Source organism: Sapajus apella, unplaced genomic scaffold (assembly GCF_009761245.1).
Source record: "Sapajus apella isolate SASKATOON/1434 unplaced genomic scaffold, GSC_monkey_1.0 scaffold4, whole genome shotgun sequence".
In the NCBI taxonomy this organism is placed as follows: domain Eukaryota; kingdom Metazoa; phylum Chordata; class Mammalia; order Primates; family Cebidae; genus Sapajus; species Sapajus apella.
The window spans coordinates 32,202,324-32,219,196 of record NW_022436944.1 but is presented as its reverse complement, the minus strand read 5'-3'; the positions used below and the strand labels follow the sequence as shown (position 1 = coordinate 32,219,196).

Genomic DNA, 16,873 nt, shown 5'->3' with positions numbered 1-16,873 from the left:
TAATATAAAACAAATCCTTTAATTTTTCAAGTGTTTAAAAAAAAACAATTTTATACTTAAGCCAGCCTTGAAGATAAGCACAAAATTTACCAGTTTACATTTTTTTTTTTAAAATGTCAACTCAAGCACCCACTCTGTGCATAGCACTATTCTAGGTGCAATAAAAAGAAATCTTAACCTTAGAAATATGAGTTCTCTTTCTGGAATTGTATTATCTCCTTTCCCAGAGAGTAAAAATAAATAAAATCACCATTGCTTACTACAGATCTGCCCCAAATCACTTCTGGTTCACAGAAAGGCTAATTTCTGCCAAATGTAAAATGTAATGAACTCACTTCCTGCTTTCCCAAAAATAAGAAAGCAGAATTCCTTTTCACTTAAAAAAAAAAAAAAAAAAAGTTTTCCATGCAAGGGCAGTTTGCGTCCAATAAGTATTTAAAGAAATTTTTTTCCTCTAGTTTTCTTTAAGTTTTCTTCCTCTAACATTGCCCTTTTCTTGTACAAGGTAAACCAAGTATCTTTTTATGCTGTTTTTCCTTTCCTAAGTATTGCATCTTGAAGACAAACCATTTCTAAGAGTAGTGATTAAAAAAAACGTTAAAAAAACTTTAAAGGTGAGTCACTTACATCACCTTAATGAAGTAAAAAAATAAAAAGCAGTTGGTACTAATATAGCTAATTCCAAATATCTGTGTCTAAACAATTTTAAAAACTGTTTATTTTGTAAGAATGTACCCCTAGTCCAAAGTAACTTATGTTTTAAAAAATTTTGGCCAAAAAATTTACAAAAACCTTTCAGTTCAACCTAATAAAAGTGATATCTAGAAAATATGCCACATTATTAAGTCTGTCTTAAAAAGTTCAGATTCTAAAGCATTCCTAAGGCACGGTGATCTGGAAGACAAATGTGCTTCTGTTGGCATTGTATTAGATACGCAGCATCTGTGACAGGCTTCAAGTGAGCCCTGATAGGCACCTTCCTCCTGATGCTGTGGGATTGAGAGAGAAGAGTCAGACATAGGCTCCCAGGGCCGCATGAAACTCTGTGAGACACTGTACCAGCTGCTGAAACTTGGGCCTCTCCTCTGGATCTAGGGCCCAGCAACAGGCCATCACAGCAAACCTGCAGAGTGACAAAAATGAAAATCTGGGCTAGTAATGATACAGTATTCCTAAACTTTTGGTCAGTTTGATGCCAGTTATGTTGTCTGTCTAAAGGTGGGTATGGAGAGGATGATACATTAAAAACGGATCCCTTTTACTATTTGTTAGCAGCTCTAGAAAGAAGCTAAAATAAGTTATTTGGATTACATGTATGAATTTCAATTCTTTATGACAGCATATCAAAATATTTCAGCAAATATACAGAGATTTCATGTAAATACCTAAAACACAGTCAAAAGAACACCTGTGTTTTCCTGTAGTTAAATTAAGAAAAAGATCTGGGAGGAAGAGAAAGTTTTATCTAAGATCTATAAACCCTGGATCTACAGTAAAATCAGTACAAAAGCTGCCACCTTGTCATGGTGCAGAAACCTTCAGGGGGTTCTAGAACTGAGAGCATACTCATCTGTATGTCTATCACCCTCAATAGCCTCCTGCTCATCCCATTCTCATTACATGGCAAGATAAGCTACGTGATAGAAGCAGGAAACAGAAGGCAACTACTTTGCTCACTAGCCCAGATCATCTTCCCTGTATCAGCTGATACCAAATGGCAAAGCAAAATGACAATAGAAAGGTATTTTATAACTAGTGTGTCCTTTATAACTACTTTATAACTACAAAAGTCAAGTACTCTATATAGAATAACTGAAATAATATTCAGCCAATTTTCTTAGTACATCCATTTTCTTAGTCTGTCCTCTCAGACTAATTTATAGTGCTTAGATTATGCACTATAAAATAAAATGCAAGAAGTTCTAATGTCAAATGCATGAAATAGTGACTGAATCTCCCTGACTTTATGGTTCTTTACAAAAAGTCTAATTTAAATCCAAAGAGTCATTATTTTCAAAGGGAAAGCTCTGTTTGAATGGAAACCTGCTCTTTTTCCTTTATTCCAATATAGTAAATGGAATAAAGTTCATGCCTTCAAGCTCAGAAAAACTCACAATTCATCAGGACAGTTGATTGGCTGGGCTATTCGGTAGCCATCTTTCAGGTATGCAGCCATCTCGAAGGGGTCAATGTCCACGTAGGGCGTCTGGCCCAGAGTCATGAGTTCCCACAGCGTCACTCCAAAGGCCCACTAGGAAAGGAGCAGGAGCACAATGAGGGGACATTTAAAACAACAGTTAGGGGGCTAGTGCCCACAGCCAGCTACAGGACAAAAAATAGCTGCTCACCTCAGGCTTCAGAAAAGTGAAATGTTATTTACAAAAAGAAGTCTATCATACAGTTAGTTTCTCTTGCTAAGATTAAAAAAAGTGCATCCAATATTAGTATTTATAAATTCTAAGCAATTAGATCCATTCGAAGTAATAGTTTACTGTTGATAACAAGCTATGTATTATGAATTATGTCTAAGATTCTTCTAATATGAGAATTTGTACCTTTAAATATAGCTAGTCTGCATAACTGAGAAGTGGAAAATGAAAAGAATTCTAGTTTAATTAAAGGGAAAAGCATCCTAAGTGAAATATGCAAATGAGGGGGAACATAAGAAGACATGGATTTTTACCGTATTTAAAGTTTTAAATTAACAGATTAAAATAACTTCCAAACTTGCCTGAGTTAACGATCAGATTTATTTAAAATCAGCATGTAAGCTACAGAAACAGGAATGGTCAACAGTGGCAACAGTATCCATTCATAGTCTGAGTGGGGCTCCCCATTTTGGCCAATTCCTGGCTGTACTCAGCTCCTGGAGAGTGTGCAGGAGGCGGGAAGCAGGAAACGTGTACACAAAGCTGCTGCCACATGGCTGAAAAGGACTCAGATCTGGTATGTCCACTGATCTGCCACCATGTATGAACCCTGAGGTCAGAATAACTGAACTTGATTAAGGAGAGGGAAACCTGTGTACTGTAGTATGAGGTTTGTGAGTTCGAGGCATTTTGCATCCTTCAGTACATTTAATTTCCTCAATAAACCTGTGAGAATCATTGGTAGTTCAGTTTTAGTTGTGCTACCATGATGGGGAAACTGAGGCTCGGAGAAATAGCTTGCCAAAAAATGCATATTTTAATAAGTAAAAGAAAAAAAGAAAAATACCAAACACAAGTCAAATACAAGTCTATTTGTAAAATCTAAGCATATTGCATTAAATTTTAGGTTACTATTTTTCAGTAACAAAATCCTAAAATACTTTGTAGACAAATTTCTTAAAAAGCCTTATAATAGTGAACAATAGCTACATTTCCCCCAGAATCTATGCAAACAAGAAAACAATGAAATGACATATTTTTAAAACTGTCACAGAAAGTTCTATATTGAGCCAAAATATACTTCAACAATGAAGACAAAATATAGTTTTTCAGAAAAATAAAAGCAGAGAGACTATGTCTCCAGCAGACCTGTAAGGTGTATAAAAGCAGTTCTTCATGTGGAAAAAAAAATACACCACATGGAAATCTGGGTTGACACAAAGAATAAAGAGTGCTGAAAACATATTAGTGACAACTGAACATATTCTCTTGTCATGTTAAAATTTCCTTGATAGACTATTTAAAGCAAAAACAGCTAACAATATTTTGTGGGGTTTATAATATACAGAGAAGTGAAAGATATGCCCACAAATAGTATGAAGACTGGAAGGGGATGAGTGGAAACACTACATTATAAGGTGCCTACATTAAACATGAAATGATATAATATTTTTGGAAAATAGTAGATTTACACTGCAAAGCCTAGAGTAGGTTTTTTAACCTCAGCATTACTGATATTGTGGGCTAGAGGATTCTTTGTTGTGAGAAGCTGTCCTGTGCGTTGCAGGATGTTTAGCAGCATTCCTGGAGTAGCACATCCCCCAAGCTGTGACAACCCAAAATGCCTCCAGACATAGCCAAATGTCCCTTGGCACTGGCAAATACCCTTAACCGGAGCAAAACTGTCCCAGTTAAGAACCACTGTATTAGACCGAACAAAAACAAAAAATTTAAAATATCATAAACGAAGGAGAGATCACCCTTTAGACATCAAAAAATATTATGAACAGTTCAATTTTATGCCAACAAATTCAGCAACTTAAATAAACAAATTTCTTAAAATACAAATTACCTAAACACAGAAGTAAACAGAACATCTATATAGCCCTACATCTATTAAAGATACTGAATTCACAATTCAAAACCTTTCCACAAAGAAAACTCCACATTGTTTGGTGAATTCTATCAAACTTGAAAGAAAATATAAATATGTATTAGTTTCCTAGGGCTACCATAACATACCACAATCGAGTGGCTTAAACAACAGAAATTTACTTTCCCACAGTGCTGACAGCTGGAAGTCCAAAACAAGGTGTCAGTGGGCCATCCTCCCCTGGAAACCTGTAGGGGGGAGTCTTTCCTTGTCTACTCCCAGCTTCAGGTGGTTGCAGGCAGCCCCTGGTATGCCTTGGTTTGCTGCTGTAGCCCTGCAGGCTCCCCCTGTCTTCACGTGGCATTTTCTCATGTGTATGTGTCTTTTCTTAGAGTGGATTAGTGTTCATCCTAATTGAGTATGACCTCATCTTAATATTACATCTGCAATGACCCTATTTCCAAATAAGGTCATGTTCTGAGGTACTGGGGGTTAGGGCTTCAACCAATTTTTTTTTCTTTGGCGCAGAGGCGGAACACAATTCAACCCATTACAAACCCAACCCTACATAAACTTCAGAACACAGAGGAAGGAATATATCTCAATCACTCTGACAACAGCATTACTCTAAATACCAAAACCAGGTGTTCAGCCTTTTGGAACCTATTATCTTTATCATTAACAGTGATCATAAAGGTGGAACAGAGCCCAGCCTTGAAGTCTAAGCTCTGGGAGGGGAGTGGGGCACGGAAAGATGGAGAAGTATGTTTAGTTTCAAAATCTCTATAGAGTCTTGGAGGCTACTGAAATTTCCCTTATACCTACTGGGACATTCTATTCTGCTTAAAAATGGAAAAAATGATTTCAAATTAATAAAAGTTAAAGGATGGTGCCTGCTCACATCTAGTTATTTGCCTATCTTTAAAACCTTACTCCATATGCAATTTTTTTCCTGAGAATTAACAAGAGCTATATGAAATCTTAATACTCACAATTATTAGTAAATGTAATGCTTAATTTTTAAAATCATGTCCATTTTCCATAGAGAAGGTAGTTCCCTGCACAAATGGAACAGAGCCCAAAGAAATGAAACTGGTTGGAAGGGTGCTTCCATCCCTTCCCCCGAGATGAAATGATCCATTCAAACCAGATTTTGGAAGAAAGGATGGGAATTCGTGACAAGTGCATACTGACACTTTGTACACAGGGAATAACACCATCCATTGACATTGTAACACTATAACACCTCTGACTATAAGGGGCTCTGATAGTAATTTTGGTGGTATCTGAGATCTGGAGTTGAACATAAGTATTACAGCAGCAACATATATAAGCTTTTAAAAATTACTCCTTTCTCACTGTTTTGTTCACATTATTATTGCCCATCATTTACCTAAGGTTTTCATATTACAACCAGAACACTAAAAGACGCCATAAAAAAAGAACAGTCAAGCCAAAGGGAACAATGCAGTTTCATTTCCTTAAAAACTAACAAAAGTGATTAATTACATGTTGGCAAACTGACCCTTAAAAAAAATAATCAAGACAAATGGCACAGGAATGATTTGTGGAAAACTTGCTCTCTAAAGTCTTCTGATAACTGAACCATTTAAAATTTAGACAGACTTATTCTATAATTTCCTTCTGTTTGACGTTGGTAGAAAGGGGCAACAAGAAGGTCATGCTGTTCTTTCCAGAGTTTTAAGAAAGACTGTGGCTATCTCCATTTAAAGAACATTTAGGGAAATACAATGTTCTTCTATTCATCTTATTACGCTCCCCAGAACATGTGTTATTTTATAGCTTCTATAAATGTAAGATGTAAAACAGTTTTTCCACTAAAACATATGTGAATGTGACTTGTCAAAAAGTATATAAGTAAAATTCCTTTTTTCTTTTAGCATAGCATTAACTAAAGATGGGGCTACTGAATTAAGACATTTCCAGGACTTTGCAAGGTTCACCTCAGTAAACTATAAACTGAAACAAAAATAATTCCATTCAATTTTAAATTACCTTATCTGACCACAGTAGAAGTATCATCAGGTGTTCCATGAGTAGGCCTTTCTGTTGATATTAGAAACCTAATATCCCCTTCTCACATAAAGATATGGCTGCAGATTACCAAAGTGCAATTAAATGAATCTGGGTTAAGTGTTTTATAAGAACTAAGGAGAAGAATTACCTGGGGTGCTTGCTAAAAAGTACAGTTCCCCAGTCCTATCTTAATAATTCTGAAGCCTGGATCACATTACTTAATTATTAGTTTGTATTTTTAACAGAGATAGGGTTTCACCATGTTGGCCAGGCCACTCTCAAACTCCTGGTTTCAAGTGATCCACCCCGCTGTGGCCTCCAAAAATGCTGGAATTAAGAGGCGTGAGCCACCACGACAGGCCTGGATTACATCATAACAAAAGTCCTTGGTGGGTCTTAGGCAAATATAGAAAGTATTCTTAGATATGTTAGCAGCAGTGATGAGATGGCAAAGACAGTCTTCATTTATTTTCATTGTAGTACAGCTGACATATAAGAAACTGCATATAAAGTATTCAACTGGGTAAGTTCTGACATACATAAACACTCCTGAAACTACTGCTACAACCAAGATAAGGAACCTATCTATCACTTCCAAAAGATTCTTTCTGCTTTGATCCTTTCCTTCTACCTCTCCCTACCACCAGCACTACCATCCCCAAGTACCCATTAAATCTGCTTTCTGTCACTATAGACAGTTGGCATTTTCTAGAATTATATAAATAGAATTATTCAAGCTGTGTGCTATTTTCCTAGCTTCTTTTACTCAGAATGATGATTCTGGGATTCACCCATGAGGTGGCATGTACCAACAGTTCATTTCTTTTTACTGAATAGCATAGTCTGTTATATGAGTATTGCAGTTTGTTTACCCATTTACCTTTTGTTGAGCATTTGAATTGTGTTGAGATTTAGCTATTAAAAATAAAGCTGCTATGAACATCTGTATATAGTGTTGGTAAGAACATGATTTCATTTATCTAGGAGCAAAATGACTGACTATGATACATATATATTCAACATTTTAAGAAACTGACAAACTGTTTTCTGAAGTGACTAACCCATTTTATATTTCTGCTAGCAGTGTAAGAGAGCTCTTGTTCTTTCATATCCTTGTCAACACTTGGTATGGTCAGGCTTTTCAATTTTAGCCAAACCAATAGTATCTCACTGTGGTTTGATTTTGCATTTCCCTAATGAATGACTAATAATGTTGATAATATTTTTTCAAACTTGGAGAGAATTACCTTAATATTTTGAGTTTTCTGACCAGCAAAAAGGGTGCACCTCTCCTATTGTGTATGTATTCTTTAATTTCTCTCAGCAATGTATTGTATAGCTCTCACATTTTTTGTCAAATTCCTAAGAACTTCATATTTTTTATGTTCTTAGAAACTTTTTTAAAACTTTATTCTTCATTGTTAGTGTTCAAATTGACTTTTGTACACTGATCTTGTGTCTTGTAATCTTTCTAAACTCATTTATTAGTTTTAGTAGCTTTTTTGTATATCATACTGAATTTTCTACATAGATGATCATCTTATTCTGCAAATAGTTATTTTTTCTATCCAGCTTTTTCTTCCCATAGTGTACCGGCTACAACCTCAAGGACAGTGCTGAATAACAGAAGTGGTAAGAGTGGCCATTCTTGTCTTGTTCCTGATATTAAATAAAAAGAATTCAGCCTTTTAACACTAAATATGTTAGCTATAGGTTTTTCTATAGATGCCCTTTATGAGGCCTAGAATAAATGTCCAGAGGGGCATGCCTCCTCCTAGATGCCTCTTCAGGTCTGGTGGGCCACAAGTGCCAAAAAAGGACCTCAGTGCCTCTGGGGTGGGACCCTGACAAACAGCCACTGAGGTACCTTCCCACCTAGCTGAGGAATGATGTTCCCACCCCAGTGGACCTGAAAAGCAGAGTACTAAGCCAAAGAGAATTATTCTTCAGTCCTAAGGTTTAATATTGTTTGTTCAGTTAGGTTTTTATTTAAGATGCATTATTCTTTTCTTATTTCTTCCCTTTGGAATGAATATGTCTATTCATTACTTGTCCCACCACTGTATTTTTGAAGGACATAACTTGTTTGTTTTTATAGGTTCAGAGCTAGAGAGGAATCTGCCTCAGCACAAACTGTACCTTGAGGTTCATCCGTATATGATTTAGATGATATTTAAATGACACTTTGGACTTAAGACTTTAGAGCTGAGGCTAGAACAAGTTAAGACTTTTAGGGCTGTTGGGATGGAATAAATGTATTTTGCATGTGAGACTGATATAAATTATGGAAGGCCAGTGGCACAGTGTGGTGGACTGAATGTTTGTTTCCCTGCCACCATTCATATGCTGAAATCTTAACCCCCAAGTGATGGTATCAGGAGCTGGGGCCTTTGGGAGGTGGTCAGGTCACGGGAGTGCAGCCCTCATAAATGGGATTGGTACTCTTCGAGACCACCAGAGACTCCCTCACCCCTATGCCACATGACAACCCAAAGAGAGGATGAACAAACCAGGAAGGGGGTTCTCGACACCAAACCTATTGGCACCTTAATTCTGGACTTCCCAGACTCCAGAATTATGAGAATTAAATGTTTGTTATTTAAGTTATCCAGTCTATGGCAGTTTGTTACAGTGGCCCCAATATACTAAGAAACCAACTCAACTTCGAACATCAACAATCTTTAAGCAGAGTGTTATACATGATTGAAAAGTGACTACTTCTGCTATAAATCTGCCCTGCAATCTCTGTGATTAGGAAAGACAGAGGAGCCAACACTGGATGCTACCCAGGCCATTACACAGATCTGTTATTTATGGTACTTTCTGCCACTGTATCAGATTCAGGGACATTACTCCATCAGAACACTAGGGCTATCTAAAGGGAATATGACACAGAGTAAGGACAAGTCTCTAAAGGAGTATAAAGAGCTGTTTACAAGATCATATCAGTAAATTATTCTGAAGGAGAGCCAGCAACAGAAACCACAGCCAGCATTAACTACTTGATCACAGGACAGCAAGTGCTCACCTCTGAAAATACTGTAACTCTTCCTAACGTAAATCCATTCATTCCAAGGAAATATTAGGATGAATAAAACAATACCATTAAATAAAACTAAATATCTTCTTAACATTAATATTAAATCTTTAATTTTTATTTCTTAGTCTGAAACAGTCCTTGCACCTCTACGTTTTTCAGGTCTTTGATATTAATTCCTCTTAATGTGAACATAATTAATAGTTCCAAGATTGTTGTATATCAAATCTGCAACTATAAAGAAAAAATATTAGGAAAAAATAATCTATGCATTACTGTAAAATTAATAATGAGTAAAGTTTTCTATACTTTAAAAAATAGTAAGTATCCTCCATAATTCTAGCTTTCTCTTTGACACCACAGTAGTTCAGCAGACTGCTCTTCATGAGCACATCATCAATGTCAGGCTCCTGCTCAGGATGCGACAAGCGCTGGGCCCCTTCCACAGCACTGGGCACCAGGGAGCGAGTCACACGCAGCAATGCGCTGCACATGCGGTCTCTGGATGACTTCACATTTCCTTTTTTCTTCCAAATAATCATTAATATCCACAAAATAAATCATGTAAAGGCACAAACAACACATTTTGATTTGCCCTATCCCCTAAAAACTGTTCAAATACCTTTAAAAGGATCTCTTCATTGCCATAAGCCATGCTGATAATATTTGGCATGCAAGTTATTTCCTTGACTTGTTTTCTTAAGAAAATGCTTCTTAAACACAATGTAATACTAAAAAGACAAGAAAACCAGTAAGAAAGAAATTCATAACTGCATACTCCTGATTACATTTAGTAATCTCCTAACAGAAGGTAGTTCTTAAGAGCAGAATTATGTTAGCTACTAGAATTAGCTACGTAATTCAAAGAAGATGTAAATCAATAACTCTATTTTCAAATAAAGGAAAAGAAAGTCACATAAAAAAAATTTATGGTGGTATCCACATCCGATGAAAACACAATAAAAACAATATCCAGAAATTCTTAAGAATGCCTACAATGATGTCACATCTTGGAATAGTATTAGAAAGACATTTATAACTAGTTCTTAAACTCAACAGTTAAAGGTTGATGTTAATATAAGAATCTGGACATACTGAAATACTGAATCCCTTCAGTAAAAATTCTGAAAACACAACCTAGCGATGCAATGTATTATTTTTATGACGCAAAACATTAATGTATTTCTAAATAAATCATACAGAATGCTTAATAACAAAAAAAATGCAAAAATGTTAAGATGTCTTAAAGGACAGAGAAAATGTTTCCTCCAAGGCAGGAGTATCATTTGTTGGGTGCTACAATTACATCTAAAAATATGTATTTTACATGTGTATAGACTCTGGTGGAAGTGTCCAAAAATAGAACATTAAATATAACTTTTAAGACCCCAACTTCACCCATAAAAAGTGGCAACAGAATATGACTGTGTATACACATTTCCAACACAAATGTTAAAAAGCAATCTTCAACATGTGAGCTTTAAAATATTTTAAGAATTAAAAAAAAATTCAATCCCAAAAAACTAAAAGGTAGGATTTTTACATGAATAGTCACATCATAGTCACAGAAAACAGAAGGGTGTTCCTAGTCCTTTCAGTTCCAATTATCTAAAGCAAAGGTGATACATACATATGTACCTATGTGTGTGTGGGAGTGTATATGCACACATACGTATGAAAACAAATTCGTAATAATCTAAAAAAAAAATGTGAACATTTTCTAGGAGTTAACCACGTTAAATGCAAATCAAAGGATATTCTTAACATCACATGCTAAGTACAGCTCAGAAGAATTTGGGTCACACAGCTATTTCAAGTAAGTTTATGCCAAAACACACTGAAAGTAATTATGATGCTGAGGTGGCTCTTGTGGAAGCAGCTTGCATGAGACTGGGGAATCACCAAGCTATGTGTCATGCACCCTGTGCTGCCCAGACTAATGAACAATACAGTCAAGGTGGCTAAAAGCTACTGCAGAAAACCAAAAGGCAAGATGTTTTCTTATGCCTTCTTTGTGCAGACATGCAGAGAACCTAAGAAGAAAAACCCAGAGATCCCTGTCAATTTTGCAAAATTTTCCGAAAAGTATACTGAGAAGTGGAAGACAATGTCTGGGAAAGAGAAGTCTACATCTGATGAAATGGCAAAAGCAGATAAAATATGCTATGATTCAGAAATGAAGGATTATGGACCATCTAAGGGAGACAAAACAAAAATAAAAACAAAAAGGACCTCAATGCCCTCAAAAGGCCATTATCCAGATTCTTCCCGTTCTCTTCAGAATTCTGCCTCAAGATTAATTCTGCAGACCCTGGCATCTCTATTGGAGATGTGGCAAAAAAGCTACATAAGAGGTGGAATAACTTAAGTGACACTGGAAAGCAGCTTTGCATCACAAAGGCAGCAAAGCCAAAGGAGAAATATGAGAAGGACGTTGCTAACTGCAAGTCTAAAGGAAAGTCTGCTGGCACAAAGGGTCCTGCTAAAGTTGCCTGGACAAAGGTGGAAAAGAAAGGTGAAGACAATGAGGAGGAAGAGGCGGTGGAGGAGGAGAATGAATACAAAGCTGTTCATCTGTGATAACTAGCTAATTCTCGTTAAGCTGCTCACTATTAAATTAACAGTGATATTTAAAAATAAAGCTGCCACATGAACAAGCAACTAAGTATTAAGTTTAATTGCATGATGGCAGATTCTTCTATAAAATGTGTGAACTCCTGTAAAATGCCATAACCATAAAAATAACTATTTCTGATATAATTTGAAATGTTCTGCCTAACCAAACCATGTATCTTCAACATGAACTTTGCCAGCTAATACCCAGCGGAAGACACTCAATGCTCTTGGAGCATCTTGCTTGGAGATATATTATCATTACTTGTAGCCTCCTTTGTTGAAGTATATTATCTAACTTAATTTTCATTCTGGAGGTCCTACAAAATATTTGATCATAAATATTACAAAAAAAAAATTCCTATCATTGCTTAATTCTACAATGGTATAGTTACATAGAAATAAATACAATAAATTAAGTAATATAGGCTGGGTACAGTAGCTCACACCTGTAATCCCAGTGCTTTCAGAGGTCAAGGCAGGAGCATCGCTTGAGCATAGGGGTACAAGATCAGCCTGGGCAAAACAGCGAGACTCCATCACTACAAAAAATTAAGAAAAAACTAGCCAGGTATGGTGGCACACACTGGTAATCCTAGCTACTCAGGAGGCTGAGGCAGGAGGACCACTTGAGCCCAGGAGTACAGGTTGCACTGAGCTATGACTGCACCAAGCTATGACTGCACCACTGTACCACTGCACTCCAGCCTGGGCAACAAAGTGAGACCCTCTAAGAAAAAAAAAAAAAGTAATACATATTTTGGGGGCCTCCACTGTGCAAGCAAACATCACTACTGGCCATCTTGCATTCTCCTTTGAAATATATCAGTAACTCCTTTTTCTAAGAGAATAATAAAAAAAAATTTCCAATCTCTTCAAATTACATGAAATACTTATAGATTATCATCTAAGAATTATCTTCCATTTTCTGCCCATCAAACTAGTTTTGGTTCACCACAAAAACTGCCACCTCATTTCAGCAAAGGCAGCTGTATTTCAATAAATAACAAAATAAACATTTTAAATCAACCACTGAAAATAAAAAAAAATAACATCCCAAAGAGATGAGTTAATCCATCTTTTAAATCAACTATGGAATAAAATTTTAGAGGTAAACACTAAGAAAAGTTTATCTGACTTTTCTACATTTAAAAATGTTTAGATGTGAGATTTTACTAAAGGAGTAGATTTGAAAACCATACTACTCTAATTCAACTGATATAATGTTTTTAAATTATGATCTACAACCAAAGCCAAATCGATTTCTCCTGCCCCCCTTCCCACTCGATGAAAACAGCTTTGCTCAATGAAGAGCTGGTAAACAGTTCCAACTATAATTCAGAATTTCTGAATAAAGATTTGGCAACTCTAAAACCAAAAACCTTATGAAAGAATAGAACCGGTCCTTACTGTCATTCAATACAGCAGCTATGCACTGGCCAGAAATCAAACTCTGCTTTCGCTTCATATGTTATTTAAAAAAAATCAAAATCAAAACCAAAATGTAACCCTTCTCTCCCTAAAATAAAGCCCAGATTCTCTTTAAGTAGCGATTTAAAGTATATAAGCTGCTTTGCATATTTATACTGCTTTACTTAGTACGTTTAACTTCTAGGCAATTAATGCTAGAAAGACATTTAATTCATCAAAGTTCTGGAAAAGCAGGCCAGGACTAGTACCCCACTGCTCTATAAGCTGAACCCTGGGATTCAGTATCCAAGAGTCTGGTTGTATTTCCCTCATCCTGCCACCCACCTGCCACCATGCCTCACACTCTCTGGTTAGGCGAGGCTGTGGATAACATGAAACAGGTTGTCCTTCAGTGTTAGCTTCTGGGACTGCTCTGCGAAGCAGATCTCATCACTTCTTATAATCATTCATATTTACTTTGCTCATCTCACAAGTGTCAGATAAATTGTTTCTTTGAGAATAGTTTATCTTGAGTTAAAGTATTTTGAAAATATATACAATGGAAGGCCTTGATTTTAATTTAAAAAATTTAAAAATTATATAAGTAAGTTGCTCATTCATATTAACAGAACACGTTTTATCAAAATACTTGTAGGTAAAAGGAGCGATATACATGTATTAGTCCATTCGCACACTGCTATGAAGAAATACCCAAGACTGGGTAATTTATAAAGGAAAGGTTGAATTATTTCTGCTTTTCTGGGGAGGGCTCAGGAAACTTACAATCACAACAGAAGGCAAAGGAGAAGCTGGCACCTTCTTCACAGGGTGGCAGGATGGAGTGAGTGAAAGCAGGGGAAGAGCCAGACGCTTATAAAACCATCAGATCTCATGAGACTCATGAGAACAGCATGGGAAACTGCCCCCATGATCCAATTACCTCCACCCTTGGTCTCACCCTTGACACGTAGGGATTATGAAAATTACAATTCAAGATGAGATTTTGGGTGGGGACATAGCCAAACCATATCAATATCAAATAGCACATAGTTTCTAAAAAGGAAAAAAAAATTATTTAGTAGTTAGGAGAAAAATTCTCTTATTAACTCTTTTCTCAAATTATTCTAAGGATTTTAAATTAGAATATCAGTTTTTCAGCATAGAAATCTTAGATAATTTGTTACTGATTGCAGTGAACTGGCAGCCCCAAAGATATGTCCATGTAGCCCCAAAGATACATCCATGTCCCAATCCCCAAAACTTGTAATTACCTTGCAGGACAGAACGTGTGATTAAGTTAAGGACCTTGAGGGGAAAAGTTTATTCTGATTATGTAGATGGGATTCTAAATCGTATGTATCTTTTTAAGAGGGAAGCAGAGAGAGTTTGAAAGACAAACCCAAGTGAAGGAGAACATGGTATGAACTTGGAACAGAGAGAAATGGAACCACAAGCCAAAGAATGCCAACAGCCACCAGGACCTGAAAGCGGCAAAGACTGCTTCTCCATGAGAACCTCTGGAGGGAGCCCAGCCTTGACTACACCTTGATTTCAGACATTTGGCCTCAGAAGGAAACCAAGAGAGACTCTATTTCTATTGTTTTCAGCCACTGAGGTTGTAGTAATTTGTTACAACAGCCTCAGAAATCTCATACACTGAGGAGAAGAGTATATACCAATTAATATAATTAATTATCGTACAGTAATACACGATTAAAAAACTAATCCTTAAAACATACGCACTCTGAAACAAAAGTGTAGTCCTAAATTATAAATAAAATACAGAGACACAAGAAAAAATGATACAGTAAGCCCAATTCTTACAGTTGAAACTTAGAAGCAAATTATTCTATAGAATTTCACATGTAACACAAACCAATTATCATTGAGTGAACATATGTGGTACCCTATAAGCAGAAGTTTTATCTAATCCCTAAATATTCAACAACAATAATAAAGTCTAACAGGCAAGAGATACAAAAATAAATTACACTTAGTCTTCCAAATAAGACTAAGAAGTGACAGAAATTTAAAATGGCTGTAAAATATCCACAAGTGAATGTGGCTTCTGAAACTATACATCACTAGGTATAAAGGACCCAACTATGATCTGACTGAGAGGGCAGAACTACCCAGAAACTGACAACAGGAAGTGCATGACGTGGAGGATTATAAATTTTATGGGCCATAACACTTAGAAGAGGTCATCTGAATAAAAAAAACATCTTTATGATCTGGCAATGATTTGGTCTGTCTCTTAAATAAGGAAAGAAAAATAATGAAATTGCTGTAACCTCTCTGAGTCTCAAAATCCTCACCTTTAAAACTGGGATACCACAGCCTACCTCCTGAAGTTAATAGTACTTCTGTTGCCAGGCATGGTGACTCATGCCTGTAACCTCAGCACTTTGGTAGGCCAAGTCAGGTGGATCACCAGAGGTCAGGAGTTCGAGACCAGCCTGGCCAACATGGTAAAACCCCGTCTCTACTAAAAATACAGGATTAACTGGGTGTGGTGGCACATGCCTGTAATCCCAGCCAGCTGGGAGCCTGAGGCCAGAGAATCACTTGAAACTGGGAGGCAGAGATTGCAGTGAGTTGAGATCGTGCCATTGCACTCCAGCCTGGGCCACAAGAGCAGAACTCCATCAAAAAAAAAAAAAACAACAACAACACAAAACAGTGCTCCCGTCAGAGCAGTCATGTGAAGATGAAATGAGATTACACACAGTGTTGGCTTATGGTCTGGGTCACAGCTCCTCTCCATAAACTGGTTGACTGGCAGCTAATTACACTTGCCTTCTGGATGAAAAATTTCAGGGAACAGCTAGTAGATTATTTTCAAAAGACAAAAATGGTTAAACATTTAAAAACAGAAAGCTGTTTCTCTATTATTTTTCTATCTGGGGGTCCCAGCACTTACCACATCACTAGCACTAGAGAACTCGTTATTAACCAGACTTTCAAGAGCCATCCAACGAACTGGCCTGTTTTCATTGTCCCCCAGACAGTGATAGTCCATGGGGAACAAGTCTCTGGAGAGGGCATTGTCTGTGATCTTAACTTGAAGTGTGTCATCAATCCTAAAAAGTAAAGACATGAACATCAAATGCAATGAGTATCAAAAAGTAGGGATCACCACCACCCTTAAATACAACACAAGTCCCACTGTGACTCCCAGAGAACCCCAAATCCAGGAAGCACTCTCCATCAAGTGACAGTATCAAGCTCATGGCACCTACACACAGTTCCTAGCAGCCAGGTCTTTGTGGATGACTTCCCTTCTGGCCAAGTAGCTCATGCCACAGGCAATCTGAATAGCCATGTGTACCAGGTCTTGTTGAGAAATTGCCTGTGGCAACAAAAAAAAAAAGGACATGGTTTGCAAATAGCACACACAGATGATGGCACTTTGTTTTATTCCACATTCCTACTACATCCAAAAATACTGCTTTAAACCTACACACATAATTTTTAAAAGACATTTCTTGACCAAGAATATGTTCCCATGTATCTCTACATTTATAACAACTA

General features: G+C 36.7%; 1 protein-coding gene across 2 annotated transcripts in view; it reads right to left on the bottom strand.

The window, feature by feature from the left end:
* RYK (receptor like tyrosine kinase) overlaps positions 1 to 16,873 on the bottom strand; it is an 87,788-nt gene continuing 70,915 nt past the window's right edge. The window contains exons 12-15 of one of the 2 annotated variants that reach the window (XM_032266097.1): positions 16,582 to 16,691; positions 16,263 to 16,422; positions 2,115 to 2,251; positions 1 to 1,123 (exon numbers count right to left, since the gene is read on the bottom strand). In XM_032266097.1, the coding sequence (XP_032121988.1) occupies positions 1,012 to 1,123; positions 2,115 to 2,251; positions 16,263 to 16,422; positions 16,582 to 16,691 (519 nt within the window). In that variant the 3' untranslated portion in view covers positions 1 to 1,011. The remainder of the gene's footprint in view (positions 1,124 to 2,114; positions 2,252 to 16,262; positions 16,423 to 16,581; positions 16,692 to 16,873) is intronic. The other variant, XM_032266105.1, reaches the window with a different exon arrangement.